General features: G+C 45.8%; 1 protein-coding gene across 1 annotated transcript; it reads right to left on the reverse strand.

The window, feature by feature from the left end:
- Positions 1 to 383: 383 nt before the first annotated feature.
- Positions 384 to 21,923, reverse strand: Aars1 (alanyl-tRNA synthetase 1). Its single transcript, XM_090357284.1, has 21 exons — positions 21,802 to 21,923; positions 18,900 to 19,064; positions 17,231 to 17,419; positions 16,547 to 16,692; positions 15,719 to 15,910; positions 15,483 to 15,627; positions 14,825 to 14,970; positions 13,694 to 13,802; positions 13,407 to 13,557; positions 11,688 to 11,812; positions 11,007 to 11,151; positions 8,599 to 8,777; positions 7,558 to 7,671; positions 6,677 to 6,883; positions 6,125 to 6,309; positions 3,989 to 4,097; positions 3,162 to 3,275; positions 2,513 to 2,632; positions 2,061 to 2,147; positions 1,569 to 1,682; positions 384 to 925 (listed from the first exon to the last, which is right to left on the reverse strand). Exons 2-21 carry the CDS (start codon positions 19,041 to 19,043, stop codon positions 740 to 742), a joined length of 2,907 nt encoding a protein of 968 aa, XP_090213410.1. The 5' UTR covers positions 19,044 to 19,064; positions 21,802 to 21,923; the 3' UTR covers positions 384 to 739.
- Positions 21,924 to 24,335: the final 2,412 nt, after the last annotated feature.

The following is a 24,335-nucleotide window of genomic DNA, read 5'->3' on the forward strand; positions in this document are numbered from 1 at the left end:
GAAGCGGGAATGGAGAGTCAATAGAGAAGACATAACAGTCCCCCTCCCCCAATACTTGCATTACACCTGAGCAGTACTAGCATCTTCAAGAGGGACAAGGATCCAGGAAAGGGCCTTGTTCCTGAGAGACCAGGAGAAAGGCACATCTCTGCCGACCTTAATGATACCTCTCAGCTTCAGCCCACCTCATCTGCTGCTACTGCTAATAAACAGCCTGAAGCAATTGTAGGGCCATTCCCAAAGTTCAGGAGGCTGGAGCCAGTGAGGATTGAAAACAGAAATCAGCTAGGGCCATGGCCTGTATTCTAGACACTCGGGGAGCCAGAGATTATGTGACAGGGACCCCCTTACAGGAAGGATGAAAATGACATGGCATCATCAGGTATTGCACATGGTCCTTTTATTTTCTGCAGTTAAAAAGGTTTCCTATCTGCAGACCCAGAATCCTCAAGGTGGTGAGAAAACTTCCTGCAGACACAAACATGAGGATAATTAAATAGCAATTCCTGGGTAGTGGTTCTAGACAGGTGGTGCTGATGTGAAAAGCTCAGAGCAGTAAATATAAAGGGACATTGAGTCACAGAGTGGCTCCAGGTGTGTTCCAGTTACTGCTGGGTTAGGACGGATGGGGCTACTCAAAGGTCCCAAAATGCAACTGTCCTTGTGGCAGAAGGAAAACTTCTGGCTAGACTGATGCATCTGGTTGACAGACAATTCCAATGAGAGCTGTCCTTCTGGCTCAGTTCTTGACATCTCCTAGGCGGAGTTGAGCAAAGGAAGTGGCCAGTTGCAGCGCCTCCTGCAGGCAGCCCACGTTTTTGCCCGTGGCCTGGGCAGACACATCCTTGCCACCACCTTTGCCATCCATCAGGACTGACACTTGCTGTACCCACTCACTGGCTTTCAGGCCCCGATTAGCTGCATTCTGGAAGAAAGGATGGGGAAGTGGGAATTAATTAGAACAGAGGATGGGTTGCTGGGCATGGTGGCTCACACCTGTAATCCTAGCTACTCAGGAGGCTGAGATCTGAGGATCAAGGATCAAAGCCTGCCTGGGCACAAAAGGACCTGATACTCTTTTATCTCCACTTAACCTCTAGAAAATGGGAAATGGGGCTTGGCTCAAGGGTAGGGTAGTAGCCTTGAGCTGAAGAGCTCAGGGACAGCACCAAAGCCTAGTTCAAGCCCCATGATTCATTAAATAAATAAATAGATAAATAAATAAATAAAGTACCTGTTGACATCATCCCTACTCTGGCTGATGCTACCAAAGGTCAAGATGGACTCTACCATGTGTTACAGGGGAGCAGCTACTGGCTACTGTCAGAACAAAGGCAAGTGGTAAAGCCAGGAATCAGCCAGCACAGTTAAACTTTCACCATCAAGAAGGCCTGGGATAAAGGGGACTAGAAGTGACAGTTGGGAAGGGTATCAAATGTTTCCTATAGGGGCTCCACATATACAAACAGGCCTTAACAAACACTAAGAGCCAAGCTCAGAAGCTACACGGCACTTCCACTGGCACTAGGGATTCAAGAGTTTGGAGCTAGGCTGCAGGCAGTTCTGACCTGGGGAACTTGACACAGGCACGTGATCTTGCCAGCCTCATTGTCCACGGTGAAGAGCATGGCAGATGTCTGAGGGGAATGTGTCTTGAACAGCTTCAAGGCTTCATTCAGGGCCTGTGAACAGAACCTGGCTTCAGGTCAGAGCTCTGGGCAAGCGACCTTGCTCTCCACAAGGAAGTTTGCAGAGCTCAACCCTTAGAACATCACCCTAGCCCCTCCCAAGAAGGAGTGTTGCCCCCAAAGAGCTCATATGGCTAAGAACCCAAGAACAGGGCCCTGCCTACATACTCTAGCTCCGAGGTCTGCCTTCCACCTCTCCAGGGAGCTGGTCCCTTTCGGGCCACCAGATCTCCCCTAGGGCTCAGCTGGACCTCAATCCTAGAGTAACCCAGGGCTACAAAGCCCACTCATGAGCCACCAAAGGGCTGATGAGGCAGGAGGTAAGGGGGCACGAGGCAGACAGAGCAGGCCTGGACCCCAATCCCTGGTTGCCTTGGCCGAGGCGCCACTCTCCATCTCCAGGATCACCAGGGGCTGGTTTGGGTTACTGTCAATGAGCTGCTTCGTCTTCTCCAACACCTGTAACAAAATCCAGGAAAGAAATTCAGTCCCAGTGCAGGGGTTGGGAGTTAGGTCTACTGGTAAAGTGTTTGCCTAGCATGCACAAAAACGGGTTCGATCCCTTAGTACCACATACATAGAACAAAGCCGGAAGTGGTGCTGTGGCTCAGGTGGTAGAGCTCTAGGCTTGAAAAAGCCCAAGGACAGTGCTCAGGCCCTGAGTTCAAGGACTGGCCAAAAACAAAAACAAAAACAAAAAACAAGAAGAAGTAGTAGTTGTTCAGTCCAAGGGCCCAGACCCCCAAACCCAGGCAACAGTCCTTCCAGGTTCTCAGAGGGAACCTTCTTGGTTCCCTCCTGCCACCCACACCGCTACTACTCACTCGCTTCTGGACATCAGCTTTGCTGGCCCGGTCTAGGTCATCCATGACCTTCTTCAGAGATTTCAGAGTCTCCCGCAGTTCATCCTTCTGCCACTGGGGGATGACGGCAGTGGCCAGGGCCTGAAACCAGGACCAGAAAACCATTGGAGTCTGGGCCACAAGAAGCTAGGATAAGGCTCTAGCCCATCCCATTCTTCTCTGTCTGTGAACCAAGCCTTCAAGACATCAAGGTGTCTGCTGGGTTTGAGCAACTGCAGCAACTGTCATAAGCAGAGCTGGATGAGAACGGAGAGGTTTAATAAGGACTCCGCTCACTACCAGGTCTTGAATACAGTCTGGTAGGGCTTATTAGGAGCCCTAAATGGTAAGAAACACCAGGTAGGCTTGGAAATGGGGTCCCTCCAATACTACCCCAAATCCCTCTAAGTGCCATTCAGATGGCACAGAACTAGAAGCTGCAAACAGGGCCCAGAGGTCTCTGGGAAGATCCATGGAGACCCCTTTGCAAAGCTGCAGAACAAAAGAAGTCCAATGAACACAGAGACCCAGGACCTCAGGGGCTCCTAGGGGGGGTTCTTCAAGAACAGGACAGGTCTTACTGCTGAGGCATAAGGAACAGGTGCTAAGGCAAAAGGGAGACCAGCCCTACCTCGCCAAGATCAGCAATCTCCCTTTGAACATCCTTATTGGGTGCGGTCTGGGCCTTTACTTTGGCATCCATAACACACAGAGATTTCTTCAAGCTGTCCGCCTTCCTGAGGGCCTGAGAGGAGGATAATCAGAGCCATAACTAAGCAGGTTAATTGTCTGACAACAGTGTGTGTGCAGCTGTGGAAGTACTAATAGTAGGCTGTAAAACATATATTCAAGACACAAGCTTCTTTCTTTCAGGGAGCAAATGCTGGTAGCCTCCTGGCCCAGAAAAAGAGTACTGCCTCACAAAGCCATCGGGAAGGTCTGGATGCTAAATCAGGGAACTTACCTATCAGGAGCCTTTTTCACTCTTAAGAAATGATCAACTCTCAAGATTCAATCAAGCTAGGTTCTCAATGCCAGAGCAATTGATTCTTTTTTTTTTTTTTTGGTGGGTCATGGGGCTTGAACTCAGCCTGGGCGCTGTCCCTGAACTCTTCAGCTCAAGGCTACCGCTCTACCCAGAGCCAAGCCCCACTTCCTGTTTTCTAGATGTCAAATTGGAGCTAAGAGTCTCAGGTCCTTCCAATCTCAGTCTCCTGAGTAGCTAGGATTACAGGTGTGAGCCACTGCCCCGGGTTCCAGAGCAACTGATTCTTTATGCTAGCACCTCATACTAGGTACACTCAAATATTCCAAAGATTAAACACCACAGCAGTGGTCACTTGTTTCTGCCAGGCAAGGGAAGTGGAGAACATCTGCAGATGGCAGTCTGTACCTTCTCACTGCAGCAGTTGCAGAATGTTTATTTATCTAAGCCCCACACGAGCCCGATCTGCTCACCTTCTGTGCTTCAGCACCCGTGACAGCAACAATTCTTCGGATACCCTTGGCAATAGCTTCTTCAGTCACAATCACAAAGGCTCCTGCATGACTTGAGTTCTGCAGATGCCTGAGGCGGAACAAAAAGGCCTCAGTGAAGAGGAAGTCCAGGAGCCCTTGGCAGGGAACATGGCTTGAAGACCCCACCATTTAAGACAATTTTCCAAAGCATAGTGTTTAAACAAAGGCAAAAGAAATAGGAGGAAGGGGAAGAGAGCAGAGAAAGCTTGGGTTTGATGATGTCCTGGCTCAGAACAAGACACCATCTCCCTTCTCTCGGAGGCTATTTCCTCATGTGTAAATGGCTATATTTTTATATCCATACTCACTAGGTGAGAACATTGTATGATTACTTTAAAAATCTCACTACAAATCAGGCACTGGTGGCTTACGACTGCAATTCTAGATCTGAGGATTGTGATTCAAAGCCAGCCTGAGCAGGAAAACTCCAAGATTCTATTCCAAGTAACCACCAAAAAAACCAGAAGTGGTACCATGGCTCAACTGATAATAGAAAAAGAAGGGCTCCAGAAACCCTCATCACTGATAATAGAAAAAGAAGGGCTCCAGAACCCCTCGTCACTACGCCCCCCTCCAAAGAAAAATCTTACTCCAGTCCTTTAAGCAAATAAGTCTTTGTGTGCGTCGTGTGGTATGCTCATGCTGGTACTAAGGCTTGAATGCCTGGCCCTCTCTCGGCATTTTTTTTTTTTTGGGTGCCAGTCCCAGGGCTTGAACTCAGGGCCTAGGCACTGTCCCTACCTATTGTTCTCAAGGACAGTGCTCTACCACTTGAGCTACACTTCTGTTTCTGGTTTATTGGGGCCAGGAGTTTGGCCTAGTGGTAGAGTGCATGGACTTAGACCTGGGTTCAATTCCAAGATACTACATACATAGAGCCATTAGTGGGGCTGTGGTTCAAGTGGTAGAGTTCTCGTCTTAAGAAGCCCAAGGCCATTCCTCAGGCCCTGAATTCAAGCCCTAGGACCAGCAAAAAAAAAAAAAAAAAAAAAAAGGGTTGGAAGTGTAGCTCGAATGGAAGAGGTATTTCAGGCTCAAGTGTGGAATGCACCAGAAGGCCCAATTTAAGGGGGCAACAGCCTAGAACTTAACCTCTCAGATTCCACTCCTCTACACCATCTGTGCTGTCTGCCTGAAACATACAGAAGCATACTTCTGGGATTATTCAAGGCATTGGTTTTTGTTTTTGTTTTGTTTTTTTTTTAATACTGGGTTTCTTTTGCAACAAAGAATTTTCAATTTTCATCATGATGTTTCCCCAAAACACTCCCATGAGCTACCAAAGTATCCAAGCTGGAAGACTGGTTCTTCTAAGCCAGCTGACAGATCTACCACAAGGCCATGGATTCAATGGGAATGAGATGGGCTCCAGGAATGGGGGAGCTGGGAATAGAGCAGGAGCTCCACAAGCACTCTACACTGTGAATTGTGAGTTTCCATACCACAATTATGCAGTAAGTATGTACACAAGCTCTTTCACCTTCTCTTCCTAGGAAGAACATTTTTTTTTTTTTTGCGTGGGGTCATGGGGCTTGAACTCTGGCCTGGGAGCTATCCCTGAGCTCTTCATCTCAAGGCTACCAGCCTATCCATGGGCCTAGATGCTGTCCCTGAGCTCTTCAGCTCAACATTACCACCCTACCCTTGAGACAAGCCCCACTTCCCATTTTCTAGTGATTAATTGGAGATAAGAGTCTCTCAGCGGGCTTTGTATTACCCAGGCTGGCTTTGAACCTTGATCCTCAGATCTTAGCCTCCTCAGTAGCTAGGAATTCAGGCATGAGCCACCTCACCTGGCCTAGGAAGAACATTTGATCAAAAACTCAAGAATATTAATCAGACACTAAGTGACCTGAGTGAAGCACTAGGATGCCAAGATTCTGGAGATTGCTACTTGCCAAGTATATTTCTGAGGACTTCATTCCAACTACAGGAATGGGGATGGAAGTTAGAGGTAAAGTACTTTCCTTGGGGTATGTAAAACCCTGGATTCTATCTTTGTGTGACAACGGAAGAAAATGACTCATCCTCAAAGGTACTGATGTCCCTTATTGCTGTTCTTCCTGTGGTACTCACGTTCCCCCACAGAATTCAACCGAAGTGAGAGAGCCAGCAGGCCCAGAGGGGTCATCCAACAGGTCAGACACTGGGACCCCAATGGAGACGACTCGCACAGGGTCAGGATAGGTCTCATCAAACACTGCACGCAGGCCCTGGATAGCTTTCGCTGCTGCCAGGGGACAATCCTGGGTGTAGACGGGCTGCCATAGAAAGAAAATAGGAAAAGATGCTAGGGAAAAAAACTCTCAAAAGCTGCAGTAAGAGGCAGCATAGCAAGCACAATTCTGCAGAAAAGATTCTAAGGATCTGACCCTGGCTCTGCCTGGCACATTCCCTGAGCCTTTGGAAATAATGTGTCATGTGCAAGCGCAAGGGAGTCAAGAGGCAGACATTGCCAACTTTGTTGTTAAACTGTGAGCAAGTGTTATATGACAGTGCTTTAGCAAATCTATGTGTAAAACAGATCATGGCACAGCAGAGGGTAAGCATGTGGACTGCTGGGCCCCTGCGATGCTGCAGAAGAGTGAGGTTTATGACCCAGGAGCCTCAAGATCTAGGCTAAGATACCTTGGCTGCCTCAATCATCTCGTTAGCAATCTCTTCAGCCTTCTTGATCTGCTGCGTAGACATGGCTCCCTTGGCAGTGAAGTCGAAGCGAAGGCGGTCAGGAGCAACCAGTGAGCCTTTCTGATCAGCCTCCCCAAGCACCGAGCGCAGGGCAAAGTTCAGAATGTGGGTAGCTGTGTGGTTGCTCATTACGGGTCTCCGCCGGGGCTATAAAGGGGAGATACAAGAGGTCAGACTGCCATCAGTCTCCAAGAATTTTTAGTTCAACACATGGATGGTCAGAGCGAAAACCTCATTTCTTAGCAGTGTGGCCATGTGACCAAATCCTGGCTGAGAGGACGTGAGAAGTGATTCTTTGTTTATTATTTTGACAAGCCTCACAGATTTTTCTGCCTAGGTTAGCCACCAGTTCTAGATAGTTTTGCTTCTTTCTATTTTATTTTTTCCCCTTTGCCATTTCTGTGCTGGGGATCAAACCCAGGGCCTTGAACATACTAGGCAAGTGCCCTCCCACTGAACTATTATTTCAGTCCCCCTCCACCCACACCTTTGTTGAGATAGGGTACCACTATATTTTCCAAGTTGGCCTTGAATAGTCTCTTCCTGCAGTCCTTTTGCCTTAGCTGTGAGTATATGTGCCACTACATCTGGCTCCTCTCTGTGAGAGAGGTCTACAGGATGTGAGTGTAAGTCCCTGGTATTAGGGACCCCCCAGGGTTGTTATACACACCCTACAAATCCACCAAATGCAAAATGCACTACAATTTACTCCTGCACTGTGCGTACGATTTCTTATAGGAAGGACAAAAGTGATAGCTAATCTAAAGTCACAGGAGCTGCTTACTGACTAGTCCGGTGGGGTACAGCATAATGCAACTCACCTCATCAAGGAACAGCCGGACTTGATCGCCCACTTTCAGGCTGCCGTAGATTGTTCCTATGTGCAGCACATATCCTCCTCGCACCTGTGCATTCTTCACTGTAAATTCAGTTTTCTAGGGGTCGAGGAGACCAGTAAATAGTCAAAAAGTATGCACTATGTACATAAATTCAAACACACACACACACACACATGTATGTATAATGTATATATGTATACATATATACACAAATACATGCATATATATATGTGCACACACATACATGCACACAAATCTCTCTTCATACTGTATAAAATTATACACACAGGAAGTGTGCTGTGGTAGAGTACTAGCCTGGAGCAAAAGAACTCAGGGACAGTGCCCAGGGCCCAACTTCAAGCCCAAGGACAACAAAAAATAAAATTATATTATCTATGAAAAGCTTTAGGGCTGGGAGTTTGGCCAAGTGCTAGAGTGCTTGCCTAGCATGCACAAAGACCGGGGTTGAATTTCTTCGTACTACATTGATAGAAAAGCAAGAATTGGTGCTGTGACTCAAGTGGCAGAGCGCTAGCCTTAAGGAAAAAGCCCAAGGACAGGTGCTAAGTTCAAGTTCCAGGACTGGAAAAAAAACACACAAAAAAGAACTTTTAATAGTAACCCATATGTATATACATATATGTACTACCATTAGTTATGCACAAATACAAATAACAATGAGGACCCAAAAAGCTATTGTTAGAAGCCAGATCCCTAATAAGACCAATGTTGGGAGGGGCAGAACTTGCAACAAGAATGTTTGTGAGCAGAGAGCTGCCGTTCCTCATTAAGGAAGGTATGTAAAAACCGAGGGTCAGCCTTTATATCCTGCTGGTAAGAATTCTCTTACAAGGGTCCCCAAGGGCCAAGATACAACTTCCTCAGTTGTAGAAACATTAACAACAGAACCCAACCTGGGCTTATGATGTGTCTGCTCCCTTAGGGGCAGAAAGCTAAGGAGCCAAAGATGCTCCTGGGCCCACTGGGCCCTCCCTGGCTAACAAGGAGGAAGTAACGGCTCACATCATCACTGCTGTCATCGACCTTCACGAGGTAGCCTTCATCATAGATCTGCCCTCCCTGCTCAGCGTAGAAACAGGTCTTGTCCAGTACCACGCCACACTCCTGGCCGGTGGACACCTCTTCCACAAACATCTTCTCCCTGCGCAGAGCCAGCACTGTAGCCACTATGTTCTCAAACACTGCTCCATGGAAAGGCAGAGGAGAGGATAATCAGTAACTTTGTTGATCACAGATACACACACACACATATTTCATATTAGGATCCAACCAAGATGTTGCACAAACACTCAACCAGAGCTGTACTCCCAGTCTTATTCATAAATTCGTACCTGGTCTTTTTTTTTTTTTTTTTTTGTCAGTCTTGGGCTTGAGCTCAGGGCCTGAGCACTGTCCTTGGACTTTCTCAAGGCTAGAGCTCTACCACTTGAGCCTCTACCACTTCCAGCTTTTTTCTATGTATGTGGTACCAAGGAATCGAACCTGGGTCTTCATGCGTGCTAGGCAAGCACTTTAACCACTAGGCCAAACTCCCGGCCCCCGTACCTGGTCTTTACTGAACTACTTCTCAACTTTTCTTAGGACCAATTGTCTAATTTTATTCTGGAAGCAAGCCCATTATAATCCACAAAACAAAACAGTAACAGTAACAACAGCAACAAACTAGCCTCCTGAGTTCTCCCTAAAGAATTAAAGCTTAGCTTGGTAACTTTTTGTCCCAGGAAACTGGGACAGTCAGTTTCCAGGGTTGCAGACTTCCAATGGTAGCACTGAGATCGCTCTAAGAAAACTAGACAGTGGTTACACTAGAACTCAAACAAGCAAACAAAAAAAGTAAACAAAATCAATGCGTGTTTAACTTGTTTAGATTTTGGTATAGAAACTGTCAGAACAACAAACTAAAAACACTGGGTTTTTTGTTGTTGTAAGTAGTGTGCTTTAAACTCAGGAGCTTTTCCACTACCACTCTGAGCCCACAGTGCCACTTCCGGTTTTTTGATGGTTAACTCGAAATAGTCTCATGGACTCTCCTGCCTGGGATGGCTTTGAACCACAATCCTGAATAGCTAGGATTACCAGTTTGAGCCACCTGCACCTGGCTCTTTTTTTTTTTTTTTTTGTCAGTTATGGGGCTTGGACTCTGGGCCTGGGCACTGTTTCTGAGCTCTTCAGATCAAGGCTACCACCCTACCCATTGAGCCATAGAAACACTTCCCATTTTCTAGTGGTTAATTGGAGATAAGAGTCTCATGTCCTTAGTGCCCAGGCTGGCTTTGAACTGTTATCTTCAGACCACAGCCTCCTGATTAGCTAGGATTACAGAAGTGAGCCACCATGCCCAGTTTCTGGCTGCTTCTCTCTCTCTCTCTCTCCCTCTCTCTATCTCTCCCTCTCTCTCTCCTTCCTTCCTTCTTTCTTTCTTTTTTTTTTTTCTTTGCCAGTCCTGAGCTCAGGGGCTGAACACTGTCCTTGGACTTTCTCAAGGCTAGAGCTCTACCACTTGAGCCTCAGCACCACTTCTGGCTTTTTTCTATGAATGTGGTACCAAGGAATGGAACCCCAGTCTTTGTGCATGCTAGGCAAGCACTCTACCACTAGGCCAAACTCCCGGCCCCTGGCTGTTTCTTTTTAAAAATTTTCCTTTTTCGGGACCGGGAGTTTGGCCTAGTGGTTAAAGTGCTTGCCTAGCATGCACGAAGACCGAGGTTCGATTCCTTGGTACCACATACATAGACAAAAGCCGGAAATGGTGCTGAGGTTCAAGTGGTAGAGTGCTAGCCTTGAGAAAGTCCAAGGACAGGGCTCAGGCCCTGAGCTCAAGCCCAGGACTGGCAAAAAAAAAAAAAAAAAAAAAAAAAAAAAAAATTTTCCTTTTTCTTTGTCAGTCCTAGGCCTTGAACTTCCTTGGACACTTTTTGTTCAAGTGCCCCGCCCCTTCAGCCACAGTACTACTTCCAGCTTTTTCTGAGTATGTAGTGCTGAAGAATCAAACCCAGGACTTGGTGTATGCTAGGCAAGCAATCTACCACTAGGCTATGCTCCACGCCCCTCTTGGCTGTTTCTTTAGAATGCTATTATATGATGCAAAATTCTGTAGCCATTGTGGATTGTTTCAAGGTCTCTTGTCTAGTTTTCTGTAAGTTTGTACAGTTACAGGACACTGGTGAATGAAGGTTTCAGGGGCTCTCCCTACAGTTTTGTTTTTTTTTTAATCTTTTTTTTTTTTCCCCTTACAACTTCCTCTCACTATTATTGCAAAACAAAGTTAGGAAAACCACTGGACAAGAGTGCGTACGGAATGAAAGTGCAGAGCACGAGAGCACACAGCAGAGGATGCTGAGAACTTGAGACGCGTCTCTCAAATCCCCAAGCTAAGGACAAACAGAACCAGAAGGACCTCCAGAACGTACCATAGCTGCCGCTGGAGTCCGAATGGTAATTGTACTTTGGTGAGTCGTCTGTGGCTTCTAAACCCTTTGCCCGGAGCTCTTCGATGGCATAAATGTCCAGCATAATGAGGTCTTCACCACCTGCTCCCTTGCCCTGTGACTTCAGCTGCCAGGAAGAGAAACAGGCACTAATTACTTTAAAATAGGGGAAAAAGAACTTTAAAGAATTCAAACTTGGGGGCCAGGAGCATAGCCCAGTGGTAGAGTGCTCGCCTAGCATGCATAAAGCCCTGGGTTCCACTCCATGGTACCATATACACAGAATAAGCTGGAAGTGGTGCTGTGACTCAAGTGGCAGAGCACTAGCCTTGAGCAAAAAGTGTCCAAGGCCAGTGCCCAGGCCTTAAAGCACAAAACTGGCAAAAAAAAAAAAAAAAAAAAGAATTCAACTTGCTGAAGTATACAGAGGTTAAAGTATATTCTTTGTTGGAGGGGTTACTATAGCAACACCCCTGGAGTCTGCCAACAAGATGAGCATTTGCCTAGAAATGCCTCATACATTATTGCTAAGTGGCCTCTGGGAGCAGAATTGCCACCAGCTGGTCTAGGGAAAGAATTCTGAACCTTCAATAAAAGGAATGTCATATTTGCAGTCAAGTCTTGCCTGGGTTGAGTGCCCTGCTCTCTCTCCACATTCAGTACCTGAGCCAGTTTCCTCTCCTCTTCAAAGCCATCCATGTCTACCACCATGCCCTTCTCCTCAGCAATCAGTCCAGTGAGATCCACGGGGAATCCGTAAGTGTCATACAAGAGCCAAGCCGTGTCTCCTACAGCATCAAAGAAATGAGATCAAAATAACATGGGCAGCCCTGTCCTTCCATGCCCAGCTTTCTCAGGAAGATGATGGATTAGAAAAGGGATCTGAGGCAATGAAAATCAGTCTTATCCCTGTAGGCCTGTCAGAATACCCATCATGCCCTACCTTGAACCACTGACATTATAAAGCTCTAGGAGGTCTCCTGGCAAAGTTCCGATGAATCAGAACTTCTTCTTTATATATAATACATCAGTAAAAAGAAAAAAAATCTAGAGCCAGGAGTTTGGCCTAGTGGTAGAGTGCTTGCCTAGCATGCATAAAGACCTGGTTTCTATTCCTATCACATACATAGAAAAAAAGCCAGAAGTGGTGCTGAGGCTCAAGTGGTAGAGCTCTAGCCTTGAGAAAGTCCAACAACAGTGCTCAGACCATGAGCTCAAGGCCAGGACTGGGAAAAAAAAAAAAGAAAGAAAAAGAAAGAAAAAAAAAAGGAAAAAGAAAAAAGAAAAAAATCTAAGCAAATTATAAAATGATACATCTTTACCTGAAAACAAACAAACAGAAAACAAAAACAGACATAGGCCAAGCACTGGTGAATAACACCTGTAAACCTAAGCTGATCTCAGGAGGCTGAGATCTGAGAATTGCAGTTTGAAGCCAGCCCAGAGAGGAGAGCCCGTGACTCTTATCTCCAACAAACAACCAAAACAAGCTAGAAATGCAGGTGTGCCTCAAGTGATAGGAATAGCCTTGAACAAAAAGAAGCTCAGGGACACCAGTCTCTAAGTTCAAGTTCTAGTACTAGTACCTACATAAACATTAAATAAAATAAAAATTTATATATGTACATATGTGTGTGCGTGTGTGCATATATAGATGCAAATATCTATAAGAATTAACATGTAAATGGAATAAACTATGTAATATCTTAATAGCTACACATCAGACTTCTTTTTTTTTTTTTTTGCCAGTCCTGGGCTTGAGCTCAAGGCCTGAGCACTGTCCTTGGACTTTCTCAAGGCTAGAGCTCTACCACTTGAGCCTCAGCACCACTTCCAGCTTTTTTCTATGTATGTGGTACCGAGGAATCGATCCCGGGTATTCATGCATGCTAGGCAAGCACTTTAACCACTAGGCCAAACTCCCGGTCCCCAGACTTCTTTTTTAATTAGCATATATTAGCTATGTAAGGGGGGAATATCACTGTGACATTTCTAAACAATTTTTTGTTGTTGTTGTAGACATAGTCTCAATATGTAGCTAGGCTGGTCCAAATCTTTCTCATCCCAAGTGCTGGAATTACAGGCCTGTGCCACCATGCTTAGGTTTACACTACACTCCTAAAAGATGTTACCTCTGAGAAATGAACTTGGGAAAGGATTTTTACTTTTTCTGTATTGTTTAAATATCCCACCACAACAAATTACTACTTTTATTATCTTAAAGTATTAAATTATTAAATATCCTACTTTATACTAAAAGCAGTTTAACCATCTTTGCTCAACCTCAATGGACATCAGAATCTAGTGTCAATTTGTGAAAAAAAAATTGCCTTTCCCAGAATGTCACAGCCCAGAGAGAGCAGGCACAAAGCCAGGCCTTACCCGGAATGGTCTTACAATCTCCCAGGCTTTGAATTTTTCGGTCCAGGATGCGACGCCCCCTGCTTAGCGTCTTCAGAAACTGCACTTCTTCTTCATTAATGATGTCTTTCACCATATCTGGGTCCTTCTTTAGCTCGGGAAACGCATCTCCCTGATAAAGCTCAATGAAGTCAGAGGCTATTCTGGGACTCCCATTACAAACCCATTATTACTATACCCCTGCCTACCCTGCCCCTTTTAGTAGAGTGACTGCAGCACATAAGAGGCAAGCAGTGAGTTACACGTACCAGGGATTGGACAACAACATCAACCAACGTAGCAAAGAAACCCCTGCTGGCATTGAGTTTCTCATGGGAGTAGCGAACAGCCCGGCGGAGAATCCGTCGTAACACGTACCTGTAAGGGGCAGACACTAGTGCCCTGCTACACAACATGGCTCTGTCCTAGCTCCTTTGGAATTCTACCCAAAGTAAAGTAATATGACCAACTTTTTTTTTTTGTCAGCCCTGAGACTTGAACTCAGGGCCTGGGCACTGTCCTTGCACACTTTTTGCTCAAGGCAGCCACAGCACCACTTCCAGCTTTTTCTGCGTATAAGGTACTGAAGAATCGAACCCAGGGCTTCATGCATTCTAAGTGAGCACTCTTATTACTCGGCTATGCTCCTGGGCCCAACGACCACCTTTCTGTTCTGCTCTTACAGTTTGTTTTCTTCTAGCCCAAGCCTGCATCCCTTTGTATACTCCAAGATCCCTCAATTTTTTTTTTTTAAGTTGGTCATGGGGCTTGAACTCAGGGACAATGCAGTGCACTGTCCCTGAGTTCTTCAGTTCAAGGCTAGCACTCTACCACTTGAGCTACAGCGCCATTTCTGGTTTTCTGGTAGTTAATTGGAGATAAGAGTCTCACGGGACTTTTGTGCTGGGGCTGGCTTTGAACTGTGATCCTCAGATCTCAGCCTCTCGAGTAGCTAGGATTACAGGCATGAGCCACTAGTGCCCAGCTCCTTGTATTAATTCAAGCATAAACGCAGTAACATATTTACAACTCTATGTCAAGGATTACCTAGGGAAAGCCCTAGTTATGTAGTCCTTCCATGTTTGGTTATCACAAAAGGCAAAATGAGAACACATGAATGTGACGCTAGGCCCTGTCTGTCAGTAATGGAGTTTCTTAGGGCTACTTCAACATTTGCTCCTAACATGCCCATGCCAAGACCCCATCAGGCAACCTTAAATATAATCCTTATTTTCTGTATTTCTCTAATGGCAGCATGTCTTGAATAAAACCCGAAACACCCTTTAATAGGAATGGGATAAGAAAGTACTGATCTTCTACCCACCCGAACACACAAAAAAAGTACATTTCATATAGTTCCCATACTCACAGTTCAAATCCAGAGCATAACATCTACTCACCCCCTCCCTGTGTTGTCAGGCCGACCGCCGTCAGCCAGTGCCACAGTGATGGTCCGAGCATGGTCAGCCAGCACCCTGTAGGCCATGTCAATCCCATCAACGTCATCGGCACCGACTTTCCCAGTATATGGCCGGGCACCTGTGCCCTACAGGGAAACACAGAAGATGGCACATCATGAGACAGCCCTTTGGGGGCTGCTCTGCCCAAGGAGGTTTCTGGAGGACGGAGAAGCATCAAGAGAAAAGATGACTGCATTGCCAGATCTTATAACCCCAGGGGAATAAAGAGAGCCGGGAGCATAGCCTAGTGGTAGAGTGCTTGCCTAACATGCACAAAGACCAGGTTTGATTCCTTGGTACTGCATACATGAAAAATGCCAGAAATGGTGCTGTGGCTCAAGTGGAAGAACACTAGCCTTGAGAAAGCCCAAGGACAGTGCTCAGGCCCGGAGTTCAAGCCCCAGGACTGGCAACAAACAAACAAACAAACAAGAGCCAGTCCTCTGGGCTCACCATTACAGCCTCATGCTATTAGCAACGAGGTAGGCAACAGGTACCTGGAGCTGGCAAAGCACGTGATCATTTATCTTTGACAGTACTGCTAAGAGTCCAGCCTGCAAACTTTCACAGGAGTTTCCATTTATAACAGGACTAATACCTTCTGAATGGCTTCGAAGTAAGGAACAAAGAGGTCAGTGTCATAGTTGGACATCTTGTTCTGTAACACAGACACCAGTCGCTCCAGGCCCATTCCAGTGTCAATGCTTTTCTTGGGAAGAGGTTTCAGAATCCCATCAGTCTCCCTGTGGGAACCAGAAGAAAAGGAAGTTACAGCAGGGACTCTCCAGGAAAGGGACTGTTCTTAGCAGGAGTGGAGCAGAGCATAGCATCTACCTGTTATACTGGATGAACACAAGGTTCCAGATCTCTAGGACGTTTGGGTCATCTTGATTGACAAGGTGTGCGGCGTCCCGACCACCAATGCGGTCATAATGGATCTCACTGCAGGGGCCACATGGGCCTGTGTCACCCATCTCCCAGAAGTTATCCTTCATGTTGCCAGGTAGGATTTTGGTGTCATCCAACCTTCAGGAGCAGGGAAGATTAAGCCCAATTATAGCCAATGGTAAGAATTCTTCCTGAACTTCCTTTTACCACAAAAGGAAATCTTTATGATTTCCATATAGTCCCATTCTTGGCAATTATTCATATTAAATCTACAAATTCATCTAAAGGGACAGCATATGATCTCCTCAAGCATGACTACAATAGAATACAAAACATAGGTGTTAGGATCACAACTAAATAAAATATACAATGATATGCATTTAGTCTAGATATACCCTAGAAAGGAACACACACACACACACACACACACACACACACACACACACACACACACAAAGGTTATTCTGAATAGAATCAGATTTTTTGGGGGGCGGGGAATGTGAATTTAGGGCCTGGGAGCTGTCCCTGAGTTTGTTTTGTTCAAGGCGAGTGCTCTACTACTGGAGCCACAGCTCCACTTCTGGCCTTTTTGGAATTTATTGGAGATAAGAGACTTTGTGCACTCTACACTAAGCTACACTCCTGGCCTGTGATTTGAATTTTTACATATGATGAGACACATGTATTTTTAGCAGTCATGGGGCAATGTATTCTAAGTCCCACAACTCCACTCTGACAGTTTAATCATTCCTAGCAAGTGGGTTGCACACTCACCCCAAATTTTGCCAGATCTGTTTGCATTCTAAATCTGGTTCTAAGCCAGCTGTTTCATCTCCACCAAAGTAAGTAACATAGAGTCTTTCAACTGGAATGCCAAACTCCTGGGTGAGGAGTTCCAGAGCCATCTTACATGCCAGTTCCTACCAAGAGAACAAGAAGACAGATATAGAATATGGCCAAACCACACATATGTCACAAATCCTGAGAACATGAATTCAAATACCTTTACCATAAATTCAATCACAATGGCAGTCAACTTTTATAAGAAATTTAAATAGAGACTGAAACCATTAAATTACAGGTATTTTTAAAGAAGTCACAGAAGTACTGAATTCCTTTCACATCTGCATCTCCTATATGATGATGTTTTATGCTTTTGTTCCTTCCTCTCTTTTGTTTCATTTTAGCCATTCCTGGGGCTTGAACTCAGGGCCTGGGCACTGTCCTTGAGCACTTTTGCTCAAGGCTGGTATTCTACCACTTGAGCCACAGAGCCTCTTCCAGCTTTGGTACCAAGAAATTGAACACAGGGCTTTGTGCATGCTAGGCAAGCACTCTACCACTAAACTACATTCCTAGCCCCTGTTTCATGTTTTAAAACAAGTAGAATCCAGTTCCCTAGGAGGAAATGACTCTCATTTACTCAAAACTCCAACAGTTCTCCTGTGCTGGGCTTACCTTGAAGTAATCTCCAAAAGACCAGGATCCCAACATCTCAAAGAAAGTGTGATGGTAGACATCCTTGCCCACGTCATCCAGATCATTGTGTTTGCCCCCAGCCCGGATGCATTTCTGGGTATTAGCAGCTCTGCTCAGCTTTGCCATAGGGTGAGTTGGATCAATTGTGTTCAGAAAGATGGGTTTGAACTATTTAAAAAAAGAGAGAGAAAGATGAAGCACAAGGAACCTCAATGAAAGCTGCTGAGGACTAGGAGACTGAGGGAAAAGAGAAAGCAAATAGAGGGTTATTTTAAGAAAAAGAAAATGCGTATTTGAAATATTATAACGACAGGCTGGGAGTTTGGGCTAGTGGTAGAGTGCTTGCGTAGCATACACAAAGACCCGGGTTCGATTTCTCGGTACCACATACATACAAAAAGCCAGAAATGGTGCTGTGGCTCAAGTGGTAGAGCTCTGGCCTTGAGAAAGCCCAAGGACAGTGCTCAGGCCCTGAGTTCAGGCCCCAGGACAGGCAGAAAAAAAGAAAAGAAATATTATAGTGAAACTTTTGCTGTTGTTGGTGGTCAGGGAGCTTGAACTCTGGGCCTGGGCACTGTCCATGACTGCTTCAGCTCAAAGCTAGCACTCTACTACTTGAACCACAGTGCCACTTCTGGTTTTCTGGTGGTTAACTGGAGATAAGAGTCTTATGGACTTTTCAGGCCTGGGCTGGCTTTAAACCATGATCCTCAGATCTCAGCCTCTTGAGTAGCTAGGGTTATACGCATGAGCCACCAGCGTCTGGTTGGATCATTTTTTAAGACACAGTATTACAGCCAGAACAAAAGCAATTGACCTTGGAACAACTTCCTCTTGAATATAATTCTCCAAAGTACCCTACCTCTGCTAATGTCACCACTGTTCATTGAAAGGCTTGTCAGACCTAATAGCCAAAGAGTAACTGGTGAAATGTAGGCTTCTTTACAACTCTCTGATGTGCAGGACTTGCATATATTTTTTTTGGTAATCCTGGGGTTTGAATGCAGGACCTCACACTTGCTAGGCAAGCCACTCTACTACATCATCCTTCTGGAAGAACTTATTCTAAAACTGATGTGCTCTCTTGAGAATAAAGGTGATGGGAGGACCAGGAGCATGGCCTAGTGGTAGCGTGCTCACTTGCTTAGCATGCACGAAGCCCTGGGTTCGATTCCCCAGAACCACATACACAGAAAAAGCTGGAAGTGGCGCTGTGGCTCAAGTGGCAGAGGGCTAGCCTTTAGCAAAAAGTGTCCAAGGATAGTGTCTATGCCCTGAGTTCAAACCCCAGTACTGGCAAAATAATAATAATAATAATAATAATAATAATAATAATAATAAAGGACGGTATTTCCTTCTACTTACCTAGCAAATACAAGGCCCTCTGTTCACACCTCAATTTAAGAGTTTATATATCAAGTTGCTACATATTTTAATTGTATTATGGATTTACTATCCACTTCTCATTGTTACCTTTAGGTAAGCCCTATTATTGTTCCTCATTTCACAGTTAAATTTATGACATAAAGTCCCATTAGGTCACAAAACAAGTGACAGGATTCTGTCCGATTCTAAGAGCTGTATTTTCAACCAGTTAGTGCTCTGCTGTCCCCTACACACAGCCAAGATGAAAAGGAAAAATCTTTACCTGGTTCATGCCTGCATTGGCAAAGAGCAAAGTGGGATCATCCAATGGGATGGTAGCAGATGAATGAACATAGGTGTGTTCATTTCTCTTGAAGAAATCTATAAATCGCTTCCGGATTTCCCTTGCTGTAAGGGGTGAGTCCATCTTGAAAGTCACTTCAAAGAACTAACCAAAGAGGGGGAAATGAAGAAAAATTAGGAGAACTGAAATTAAAAGCAGGCATCACACAAGACTCCTAGCTTTGCAAGCCAAGACAAAGCAGGTCACAGGTTAGCTGTTTGATCCTAAAACCTGTATAAGGTTCAAGGGTAAACTCATCATCAAAGCAAAAACTGCTGCAACCCACACCAGCTCCTTGGGGCCGGGAGTTTGGCCTACTGGTAGAGTGCTTGCCTAGCATGCACAAAGCCCTGAATTTGATTCCTCGGTACCACATTCATAGAAAAAAGCTGGAAGTGGTGCTGTGGCTCATGTGGTAGAGCTCTAGCCTTGAGAAAGCCTAAAGACAGTGGTCAGGCCCTGAGTTCAAGCCCCAGGACTGGCAAACAAATAAACAGACAGCGACCTCATCTATTTCTTCTTCTCATGCTAACCACAACAGGCTCAATACACCAACACACAAAGTAGAGCAGGAGGTGGACTGCCATGCCTTCATTCATTCATTCTTTCAACAAATATATAGTGAGTGTCCACTGCTAGAAATTCAAAAAGTGGGATTAAGACCCTCATAGTTGGCTGAGCACTGGTGGCTCATGCTTGTAATCCTAGGTACTCAGGAGGCTGAGATCTGAGGATCATGGCTCAAAGCCAATTGGGGACTGAAGTCTATGAGAGTCTTATCTCCAATTAACCACTAGAAAACTGGAAGTGGTACTGTGGCTCAAATGGTAGAGCACTAGCCTTGAGCTGAAGAGTTTAGGGACAGTGTCCAGGTCCTGAGTTCAAGCCCCAGGACTGATAAAAAAAATTTTTAAAGTATTGGGTTTTTTTTTTTTTTTTTTGCCAGTCCTGGGGCTTGAACTCAGGGTCTGGGCACTGTCCTTGGGCTTTCTCAAGGCTAGAGTTCTACCACTCGAGCCACAACATCACGTCCAGTTTTTTCTGTATATGTGATACAGAGGAATCGAACCCAGGTCTTCCTGCATGCTAGGGAAGCAGTCTATTACTAGGCCACAATCCCGGCCCCCTCACAGTCTTATAGTTATAGTCTTTACGTGGAAGAGAGAGAGGCTCAAGAGAACTAGGTTCTAATCCTAGTTTGAAGTTCATGAGGACTACAACAGGCACACCTTATCGTGTATGACCTCAAAAGATCCTTCAAGCCCTCTGTTGGGCTATGGATCTAGAATCATGCAAGATTCCACATCATCAAAGTCAGGGTCTCTAGTGTCCTCTGCTGTCTTGTTAAGGCTGCTGAAAATGACAGTGGACGCATGGATGGAGCTAAGTGCATAAGGACTGTCTGCCTGAAAGGTTCAGGAATATATGTTATCGTGACATAATCCAAGCTGTCTAGAACCTCAACTGTTAAACTGCCACCTTCACTGCTATTTAGTAGATTACTAAGGACAGGAACTGAGGGTGTGGCTCGGTGATACAGGGTGTGCAAGGCCTTGGCGTCACTCCTTAGCACCCCTCACCTCCAAAAACAATTACAAAGGAGTGAGGATGATGTTGGCCCTCTACGAGGAGAAAAATAAGAGAGAAATAAGACAATTTTACAACTTCAAAGCTGTTTAATATACATTGTGCTTTCCCTGAAAGGAAGGCTGGGGAGAAGTGAAAGTGATGATGATGATTACTAGTCCTAGGGCTTGAACTCAGGGCCAGAGCACTGTCCTTGGACTTTCTCCAAGGCTAGAGCTCTACCACCTGAGCCACAGGACCACTTCTGGCTTTTTCTATGTGTGCTGTACTGAGGAATCAAACCGGGTCTTCATGACTCTTACCACTAAGCCCAACTTCTGGCCCTGTGACAAGCTTTTTTTTTTTTTTTTTGAGGATACTCATCACCACCTGGACTTGTAAGAGATGAGAACCATTTCCTCCTTCAGATAATATCTAAAAGGTCTCTCTCTCTCTCTCTCTCTCTCTTTTTGTGGGTCATGGGGCTTGAACTCTGCCTGGGTGCTGACCCTGAGCTCTCAAGGCTACAGCTCTACCCCTGGGCCTGGGTGTTGTCCCTGAGTTCTTCAGACCAAGGCTACCACCCTACCCTTGAACCAAGCCCCACTTCCTGTTTTCTAGAGGTTAACTAGAGATAAGAGTCTCAGGTCTTTTTGTGCCTAGGCTGGCTTTGAACCTTGATTCTCAGATCTCAGCCTCCTGAGTAGCTAGGATTACAGGCGAGAGCCACAGCAATGGCTCTAAAACCAGCCTAGCAGCCAAGTCCAAGAGACTCTTTTAACTCCAATTAACCACCAAACAAGCAGAAGTGGAGTTGTGACTCTAGTAGAGCACCAGCCTTGAATGAAAAGCTAAGGGACAGTGCTAGGCCCTGAATCACACACAATCACGCACACGCACACGCACAGCAGCTGAACATGATGACCCTTCAGGTTCACCGCGTACTATTCTGTAAGAATTGAGGGAAAGGCTTCTGGCAGGACTCCATCCATCTCGGCCACCCAACCCCAGGCCTGTCCTTCCCTGACTGAAGTCAGGGAAGAGAAAACCTTAGCTTTGGACACTGTGCTCTTCGCTTTGGACTTGCTCGGTCCTCAGCAAGCCCAGCGAGGCCTCCCCACCTCCAGGGAAAAAAAAATCACGCCAACCCCACCACACCATTCTCAAGTCCCCCATCCCCGCCAGGCCTCGCTTCCCTGGGGCCAGACGGATGCATGGCCCGGGGGCCCTGCTGCAGACGCTGCCCTTTTCCTCGCAGGCCCCAGGATCCTCTCACCACAGCCGCAGTTCCCGAGGCTCAACGGTTTCCCCCTAGGGTCTCGGTCCCGAACCACTCGCAGTGCCCACAGGCCGGCCGCCCTCAGTCAGCAGCGCTCCCCTCGACCGCGCCAAGGCGCATGCGCGCAGCTGCACCCGCCCCAGACAGTCACGGGCAAATAATCCGCATGCATTGCTGCGTCTAATCAGAGCCCACAGAGGGAAAGTGCGCGGCGACGCCTTAACATAGCCTGACGCTATTGGCCACTGCACATGCCAATCAAGCCGAGCGCGAATCAATTTCCTAAGCGGTTTCTGGAAAGGCGGCTGTGCAAGGCTGATGCAATGACTGGGAAAGACCGGGCCTGGTATGTCACGTGTTCTTTCCCCCCTGGATCTGGGCTCCTGCAGACCAGCATTTTGGGGTAGGAGGGGAGGGAAATAGGGACAAACACCTAAGAAGGGATATCAGTGTGTGGGAAGTAATGCACCCTCTATCTGGCGAATATAACTGTAACCCTTCTATGCATTGAAATTAAAAAAAGAAAAAATTAAACAAGAAAAACAACAACAGCATTTTGCCTTTGCCTTTTCCAAAGTCATATTGACGTTTATATTGAGCAGTTATCAAGAGATATGGACCCTGAGTTTAGTACAGGTCACAGTCTTCATAGTTAAGGCTAACAGAACTCACAGATTATTTATTTTATTTTATTTTTTTTTGCTGTTTCTGGAGCTTGAACTCAAGGTCTGGGCTCCCTGTCTCTGAGCCTCTCTGTGCTCAAGCCTAGTGCTCTACTACTTGAGTCACAGCTCCACTTGCAGCTTTTTCTGTGTATGTGGTACTGAGGAATCAAACCCAGGGCTTCATACATGCTAGGCAAGTACTTTGCCACTAAGTCACATTCCCAGCCCACACAAATTCCTTTGTTATTATTGTTTTGTCGGTTCTTGGGGCTTGATCTTCAAATCTCAACCTCCTGATTAGCTAGGATTACAGTCGTGACCCACCAGCGCCCAGTTAGAACTCTTTTATTTTTTTTTATTTTTATTTTTTTATGTTTTTGGATCATGGGGTTTGAACTTGGCCTGGGTGCTGTCCCTGATCTCTTCAGTTCAAGGCTACCAACCTACCCTAGAGCCAAAACTCCTTTCCCCTTTTCTAGAGGGTAACTGGAGATTTTGTCTCAGGACCGTTTGTGCCTGGGCTAGCTTTGAACCTTGATCCTCAGATCTCAGACTCCTGAGTATTTAGAATTACAGGTGTTAGCCACTGCACCTGGCAGAACTCACAAATTCTTATTGTGAGTTTTTCCACAGATGAGAAAACACCTTGCCCAAGTTCACACAAAATAGATGTATAATCAAGATGAAAACGTGTCCAAAGCTGGGTGCTTGGCTCACTACTGTAATCCTAATTAATCAGGAGGCTGAGATCTGAGGATCGTGGTTCAAAGCCAGCTCGGGCACTAAAGAACCTGAGACTCTTATCTCCACTTCACTTAACCACCAGAAAACCGGACAAAAAACAACAACAAAAAACTCTTGTGTAACTCCAAAGCTTATAATAACTACATTATTCCAAATTACCTGAACCTCTCTTTCTTTCTCTCTCCCTTTCTCTTTTTCTTTCTCCCTTTTCTTTCTCTCTCTCCCTTTCTTTTTCTTTTCTTTCTTTTCCTTCCTTCCCTCTTTCCTTTCTTCCCTCCCTCCCCCTCTCTCTTTCTTCCTTTCTTTCATTTTTCTTTCTGTAGCTTAGGCTTTCTTCTAGCATTTGCTCCTTACAACAATCTTGAATTACTGTTTGATTGTATATAGAGATTCCCTTCTTGAATACTTGTTAAACACGTCATTTGAAATATGATGTAAAAAAATCAATGTTCATAAATTCTTTAAATTAAAAAAGAAATGAGTTACTGTTGCTCTATCTACTCCCTCCATCTCCACTTAACTTTTGTGGATAGAATCCAGGACGTCGGCGGGCGCCCGTGGCTCGTGTCTGTAATCCTAGCTGCTCGGGAGGCTCAGATCTTAGGATCGCAGTTCTAAACCAGCCCAACAGGAAAGTCCATGAGACTCTTATCTGCAACTACCAGAAGCCTGGAAGCAGAGCTGTGGCTCAAGTGGTAGAGAGCAAGCCTTAGGCTCAAGAGTTCCGGCACAGCGCCCAGGCCCAGAGTTCAAGCCCCACGACCGCGATCGACCAAAAAAAAAAAAAAATAATAATAATAATAATAATAAATTAAAAAAAGAATCAGGGGCCTCCAGCAGGTTAGGCCAACCCTTTCCCCCTTCATTCTGAAGGATGCATTTCCATGGGCTATTTCTTCTCCCAGTGTGTGACTACTATGTGTTAGTCTTTACGGATCAACCTGTTAAGAAGCAGGCGGGGCCTGACCCTCATGGAATAAATAGCCCAGTTATGGAGACAGAAAGGACAGACGTCAGGACAGACGTCCATGCCTCCACGCGCCCTCTGCTGGACGCTAGCGCGGAGGCTTTGCTGCCAAAGTTCCTTGATGCGCATGCGCAGGTATTGTCCCGCTTCCCCTC

Source organism: Megascapheus bottae, chromosome 24 (genome assembly GCF_031878675.1).
Source record: "Megascapheus bottae isolate mThoBot1 chromosome 24, mThoBot2.hap1, whole genome shotgun sequence".
In the NCBI taxonomy this organism is placed as follows: Eukaryota; Metazoa; Chordata; class Mammalia; order Rodentia; family Geomyidae; genus Megascapheus; species Megascapheus bottae.

Excerpts from the sequence above, each read along its gene's own strand:
- Aars1 (XM_090357284.1), bottom strand. The coding sequence starts at position 19,043 with ATGGACTCACCCCTTACAGCAAGGGAAATCCGGAAGCGATTTATAGAT. Across the intron at positions 13,558-13,693 it reads ATGTTGTTGTCCAATCCCTG|GGAGATGCGTTTCCCGAGCT; the intron begins GTACGTGTAACT and ends GAGCTTTATCAG. Across the intron at positions 11,813-13,406 it reads AGATTGTAAGACCATTCCGG|GAGACACGGCTTGGCTCTTG; the intron begins GTAAGGCCTGGC and ends TTGATGCTGTAG.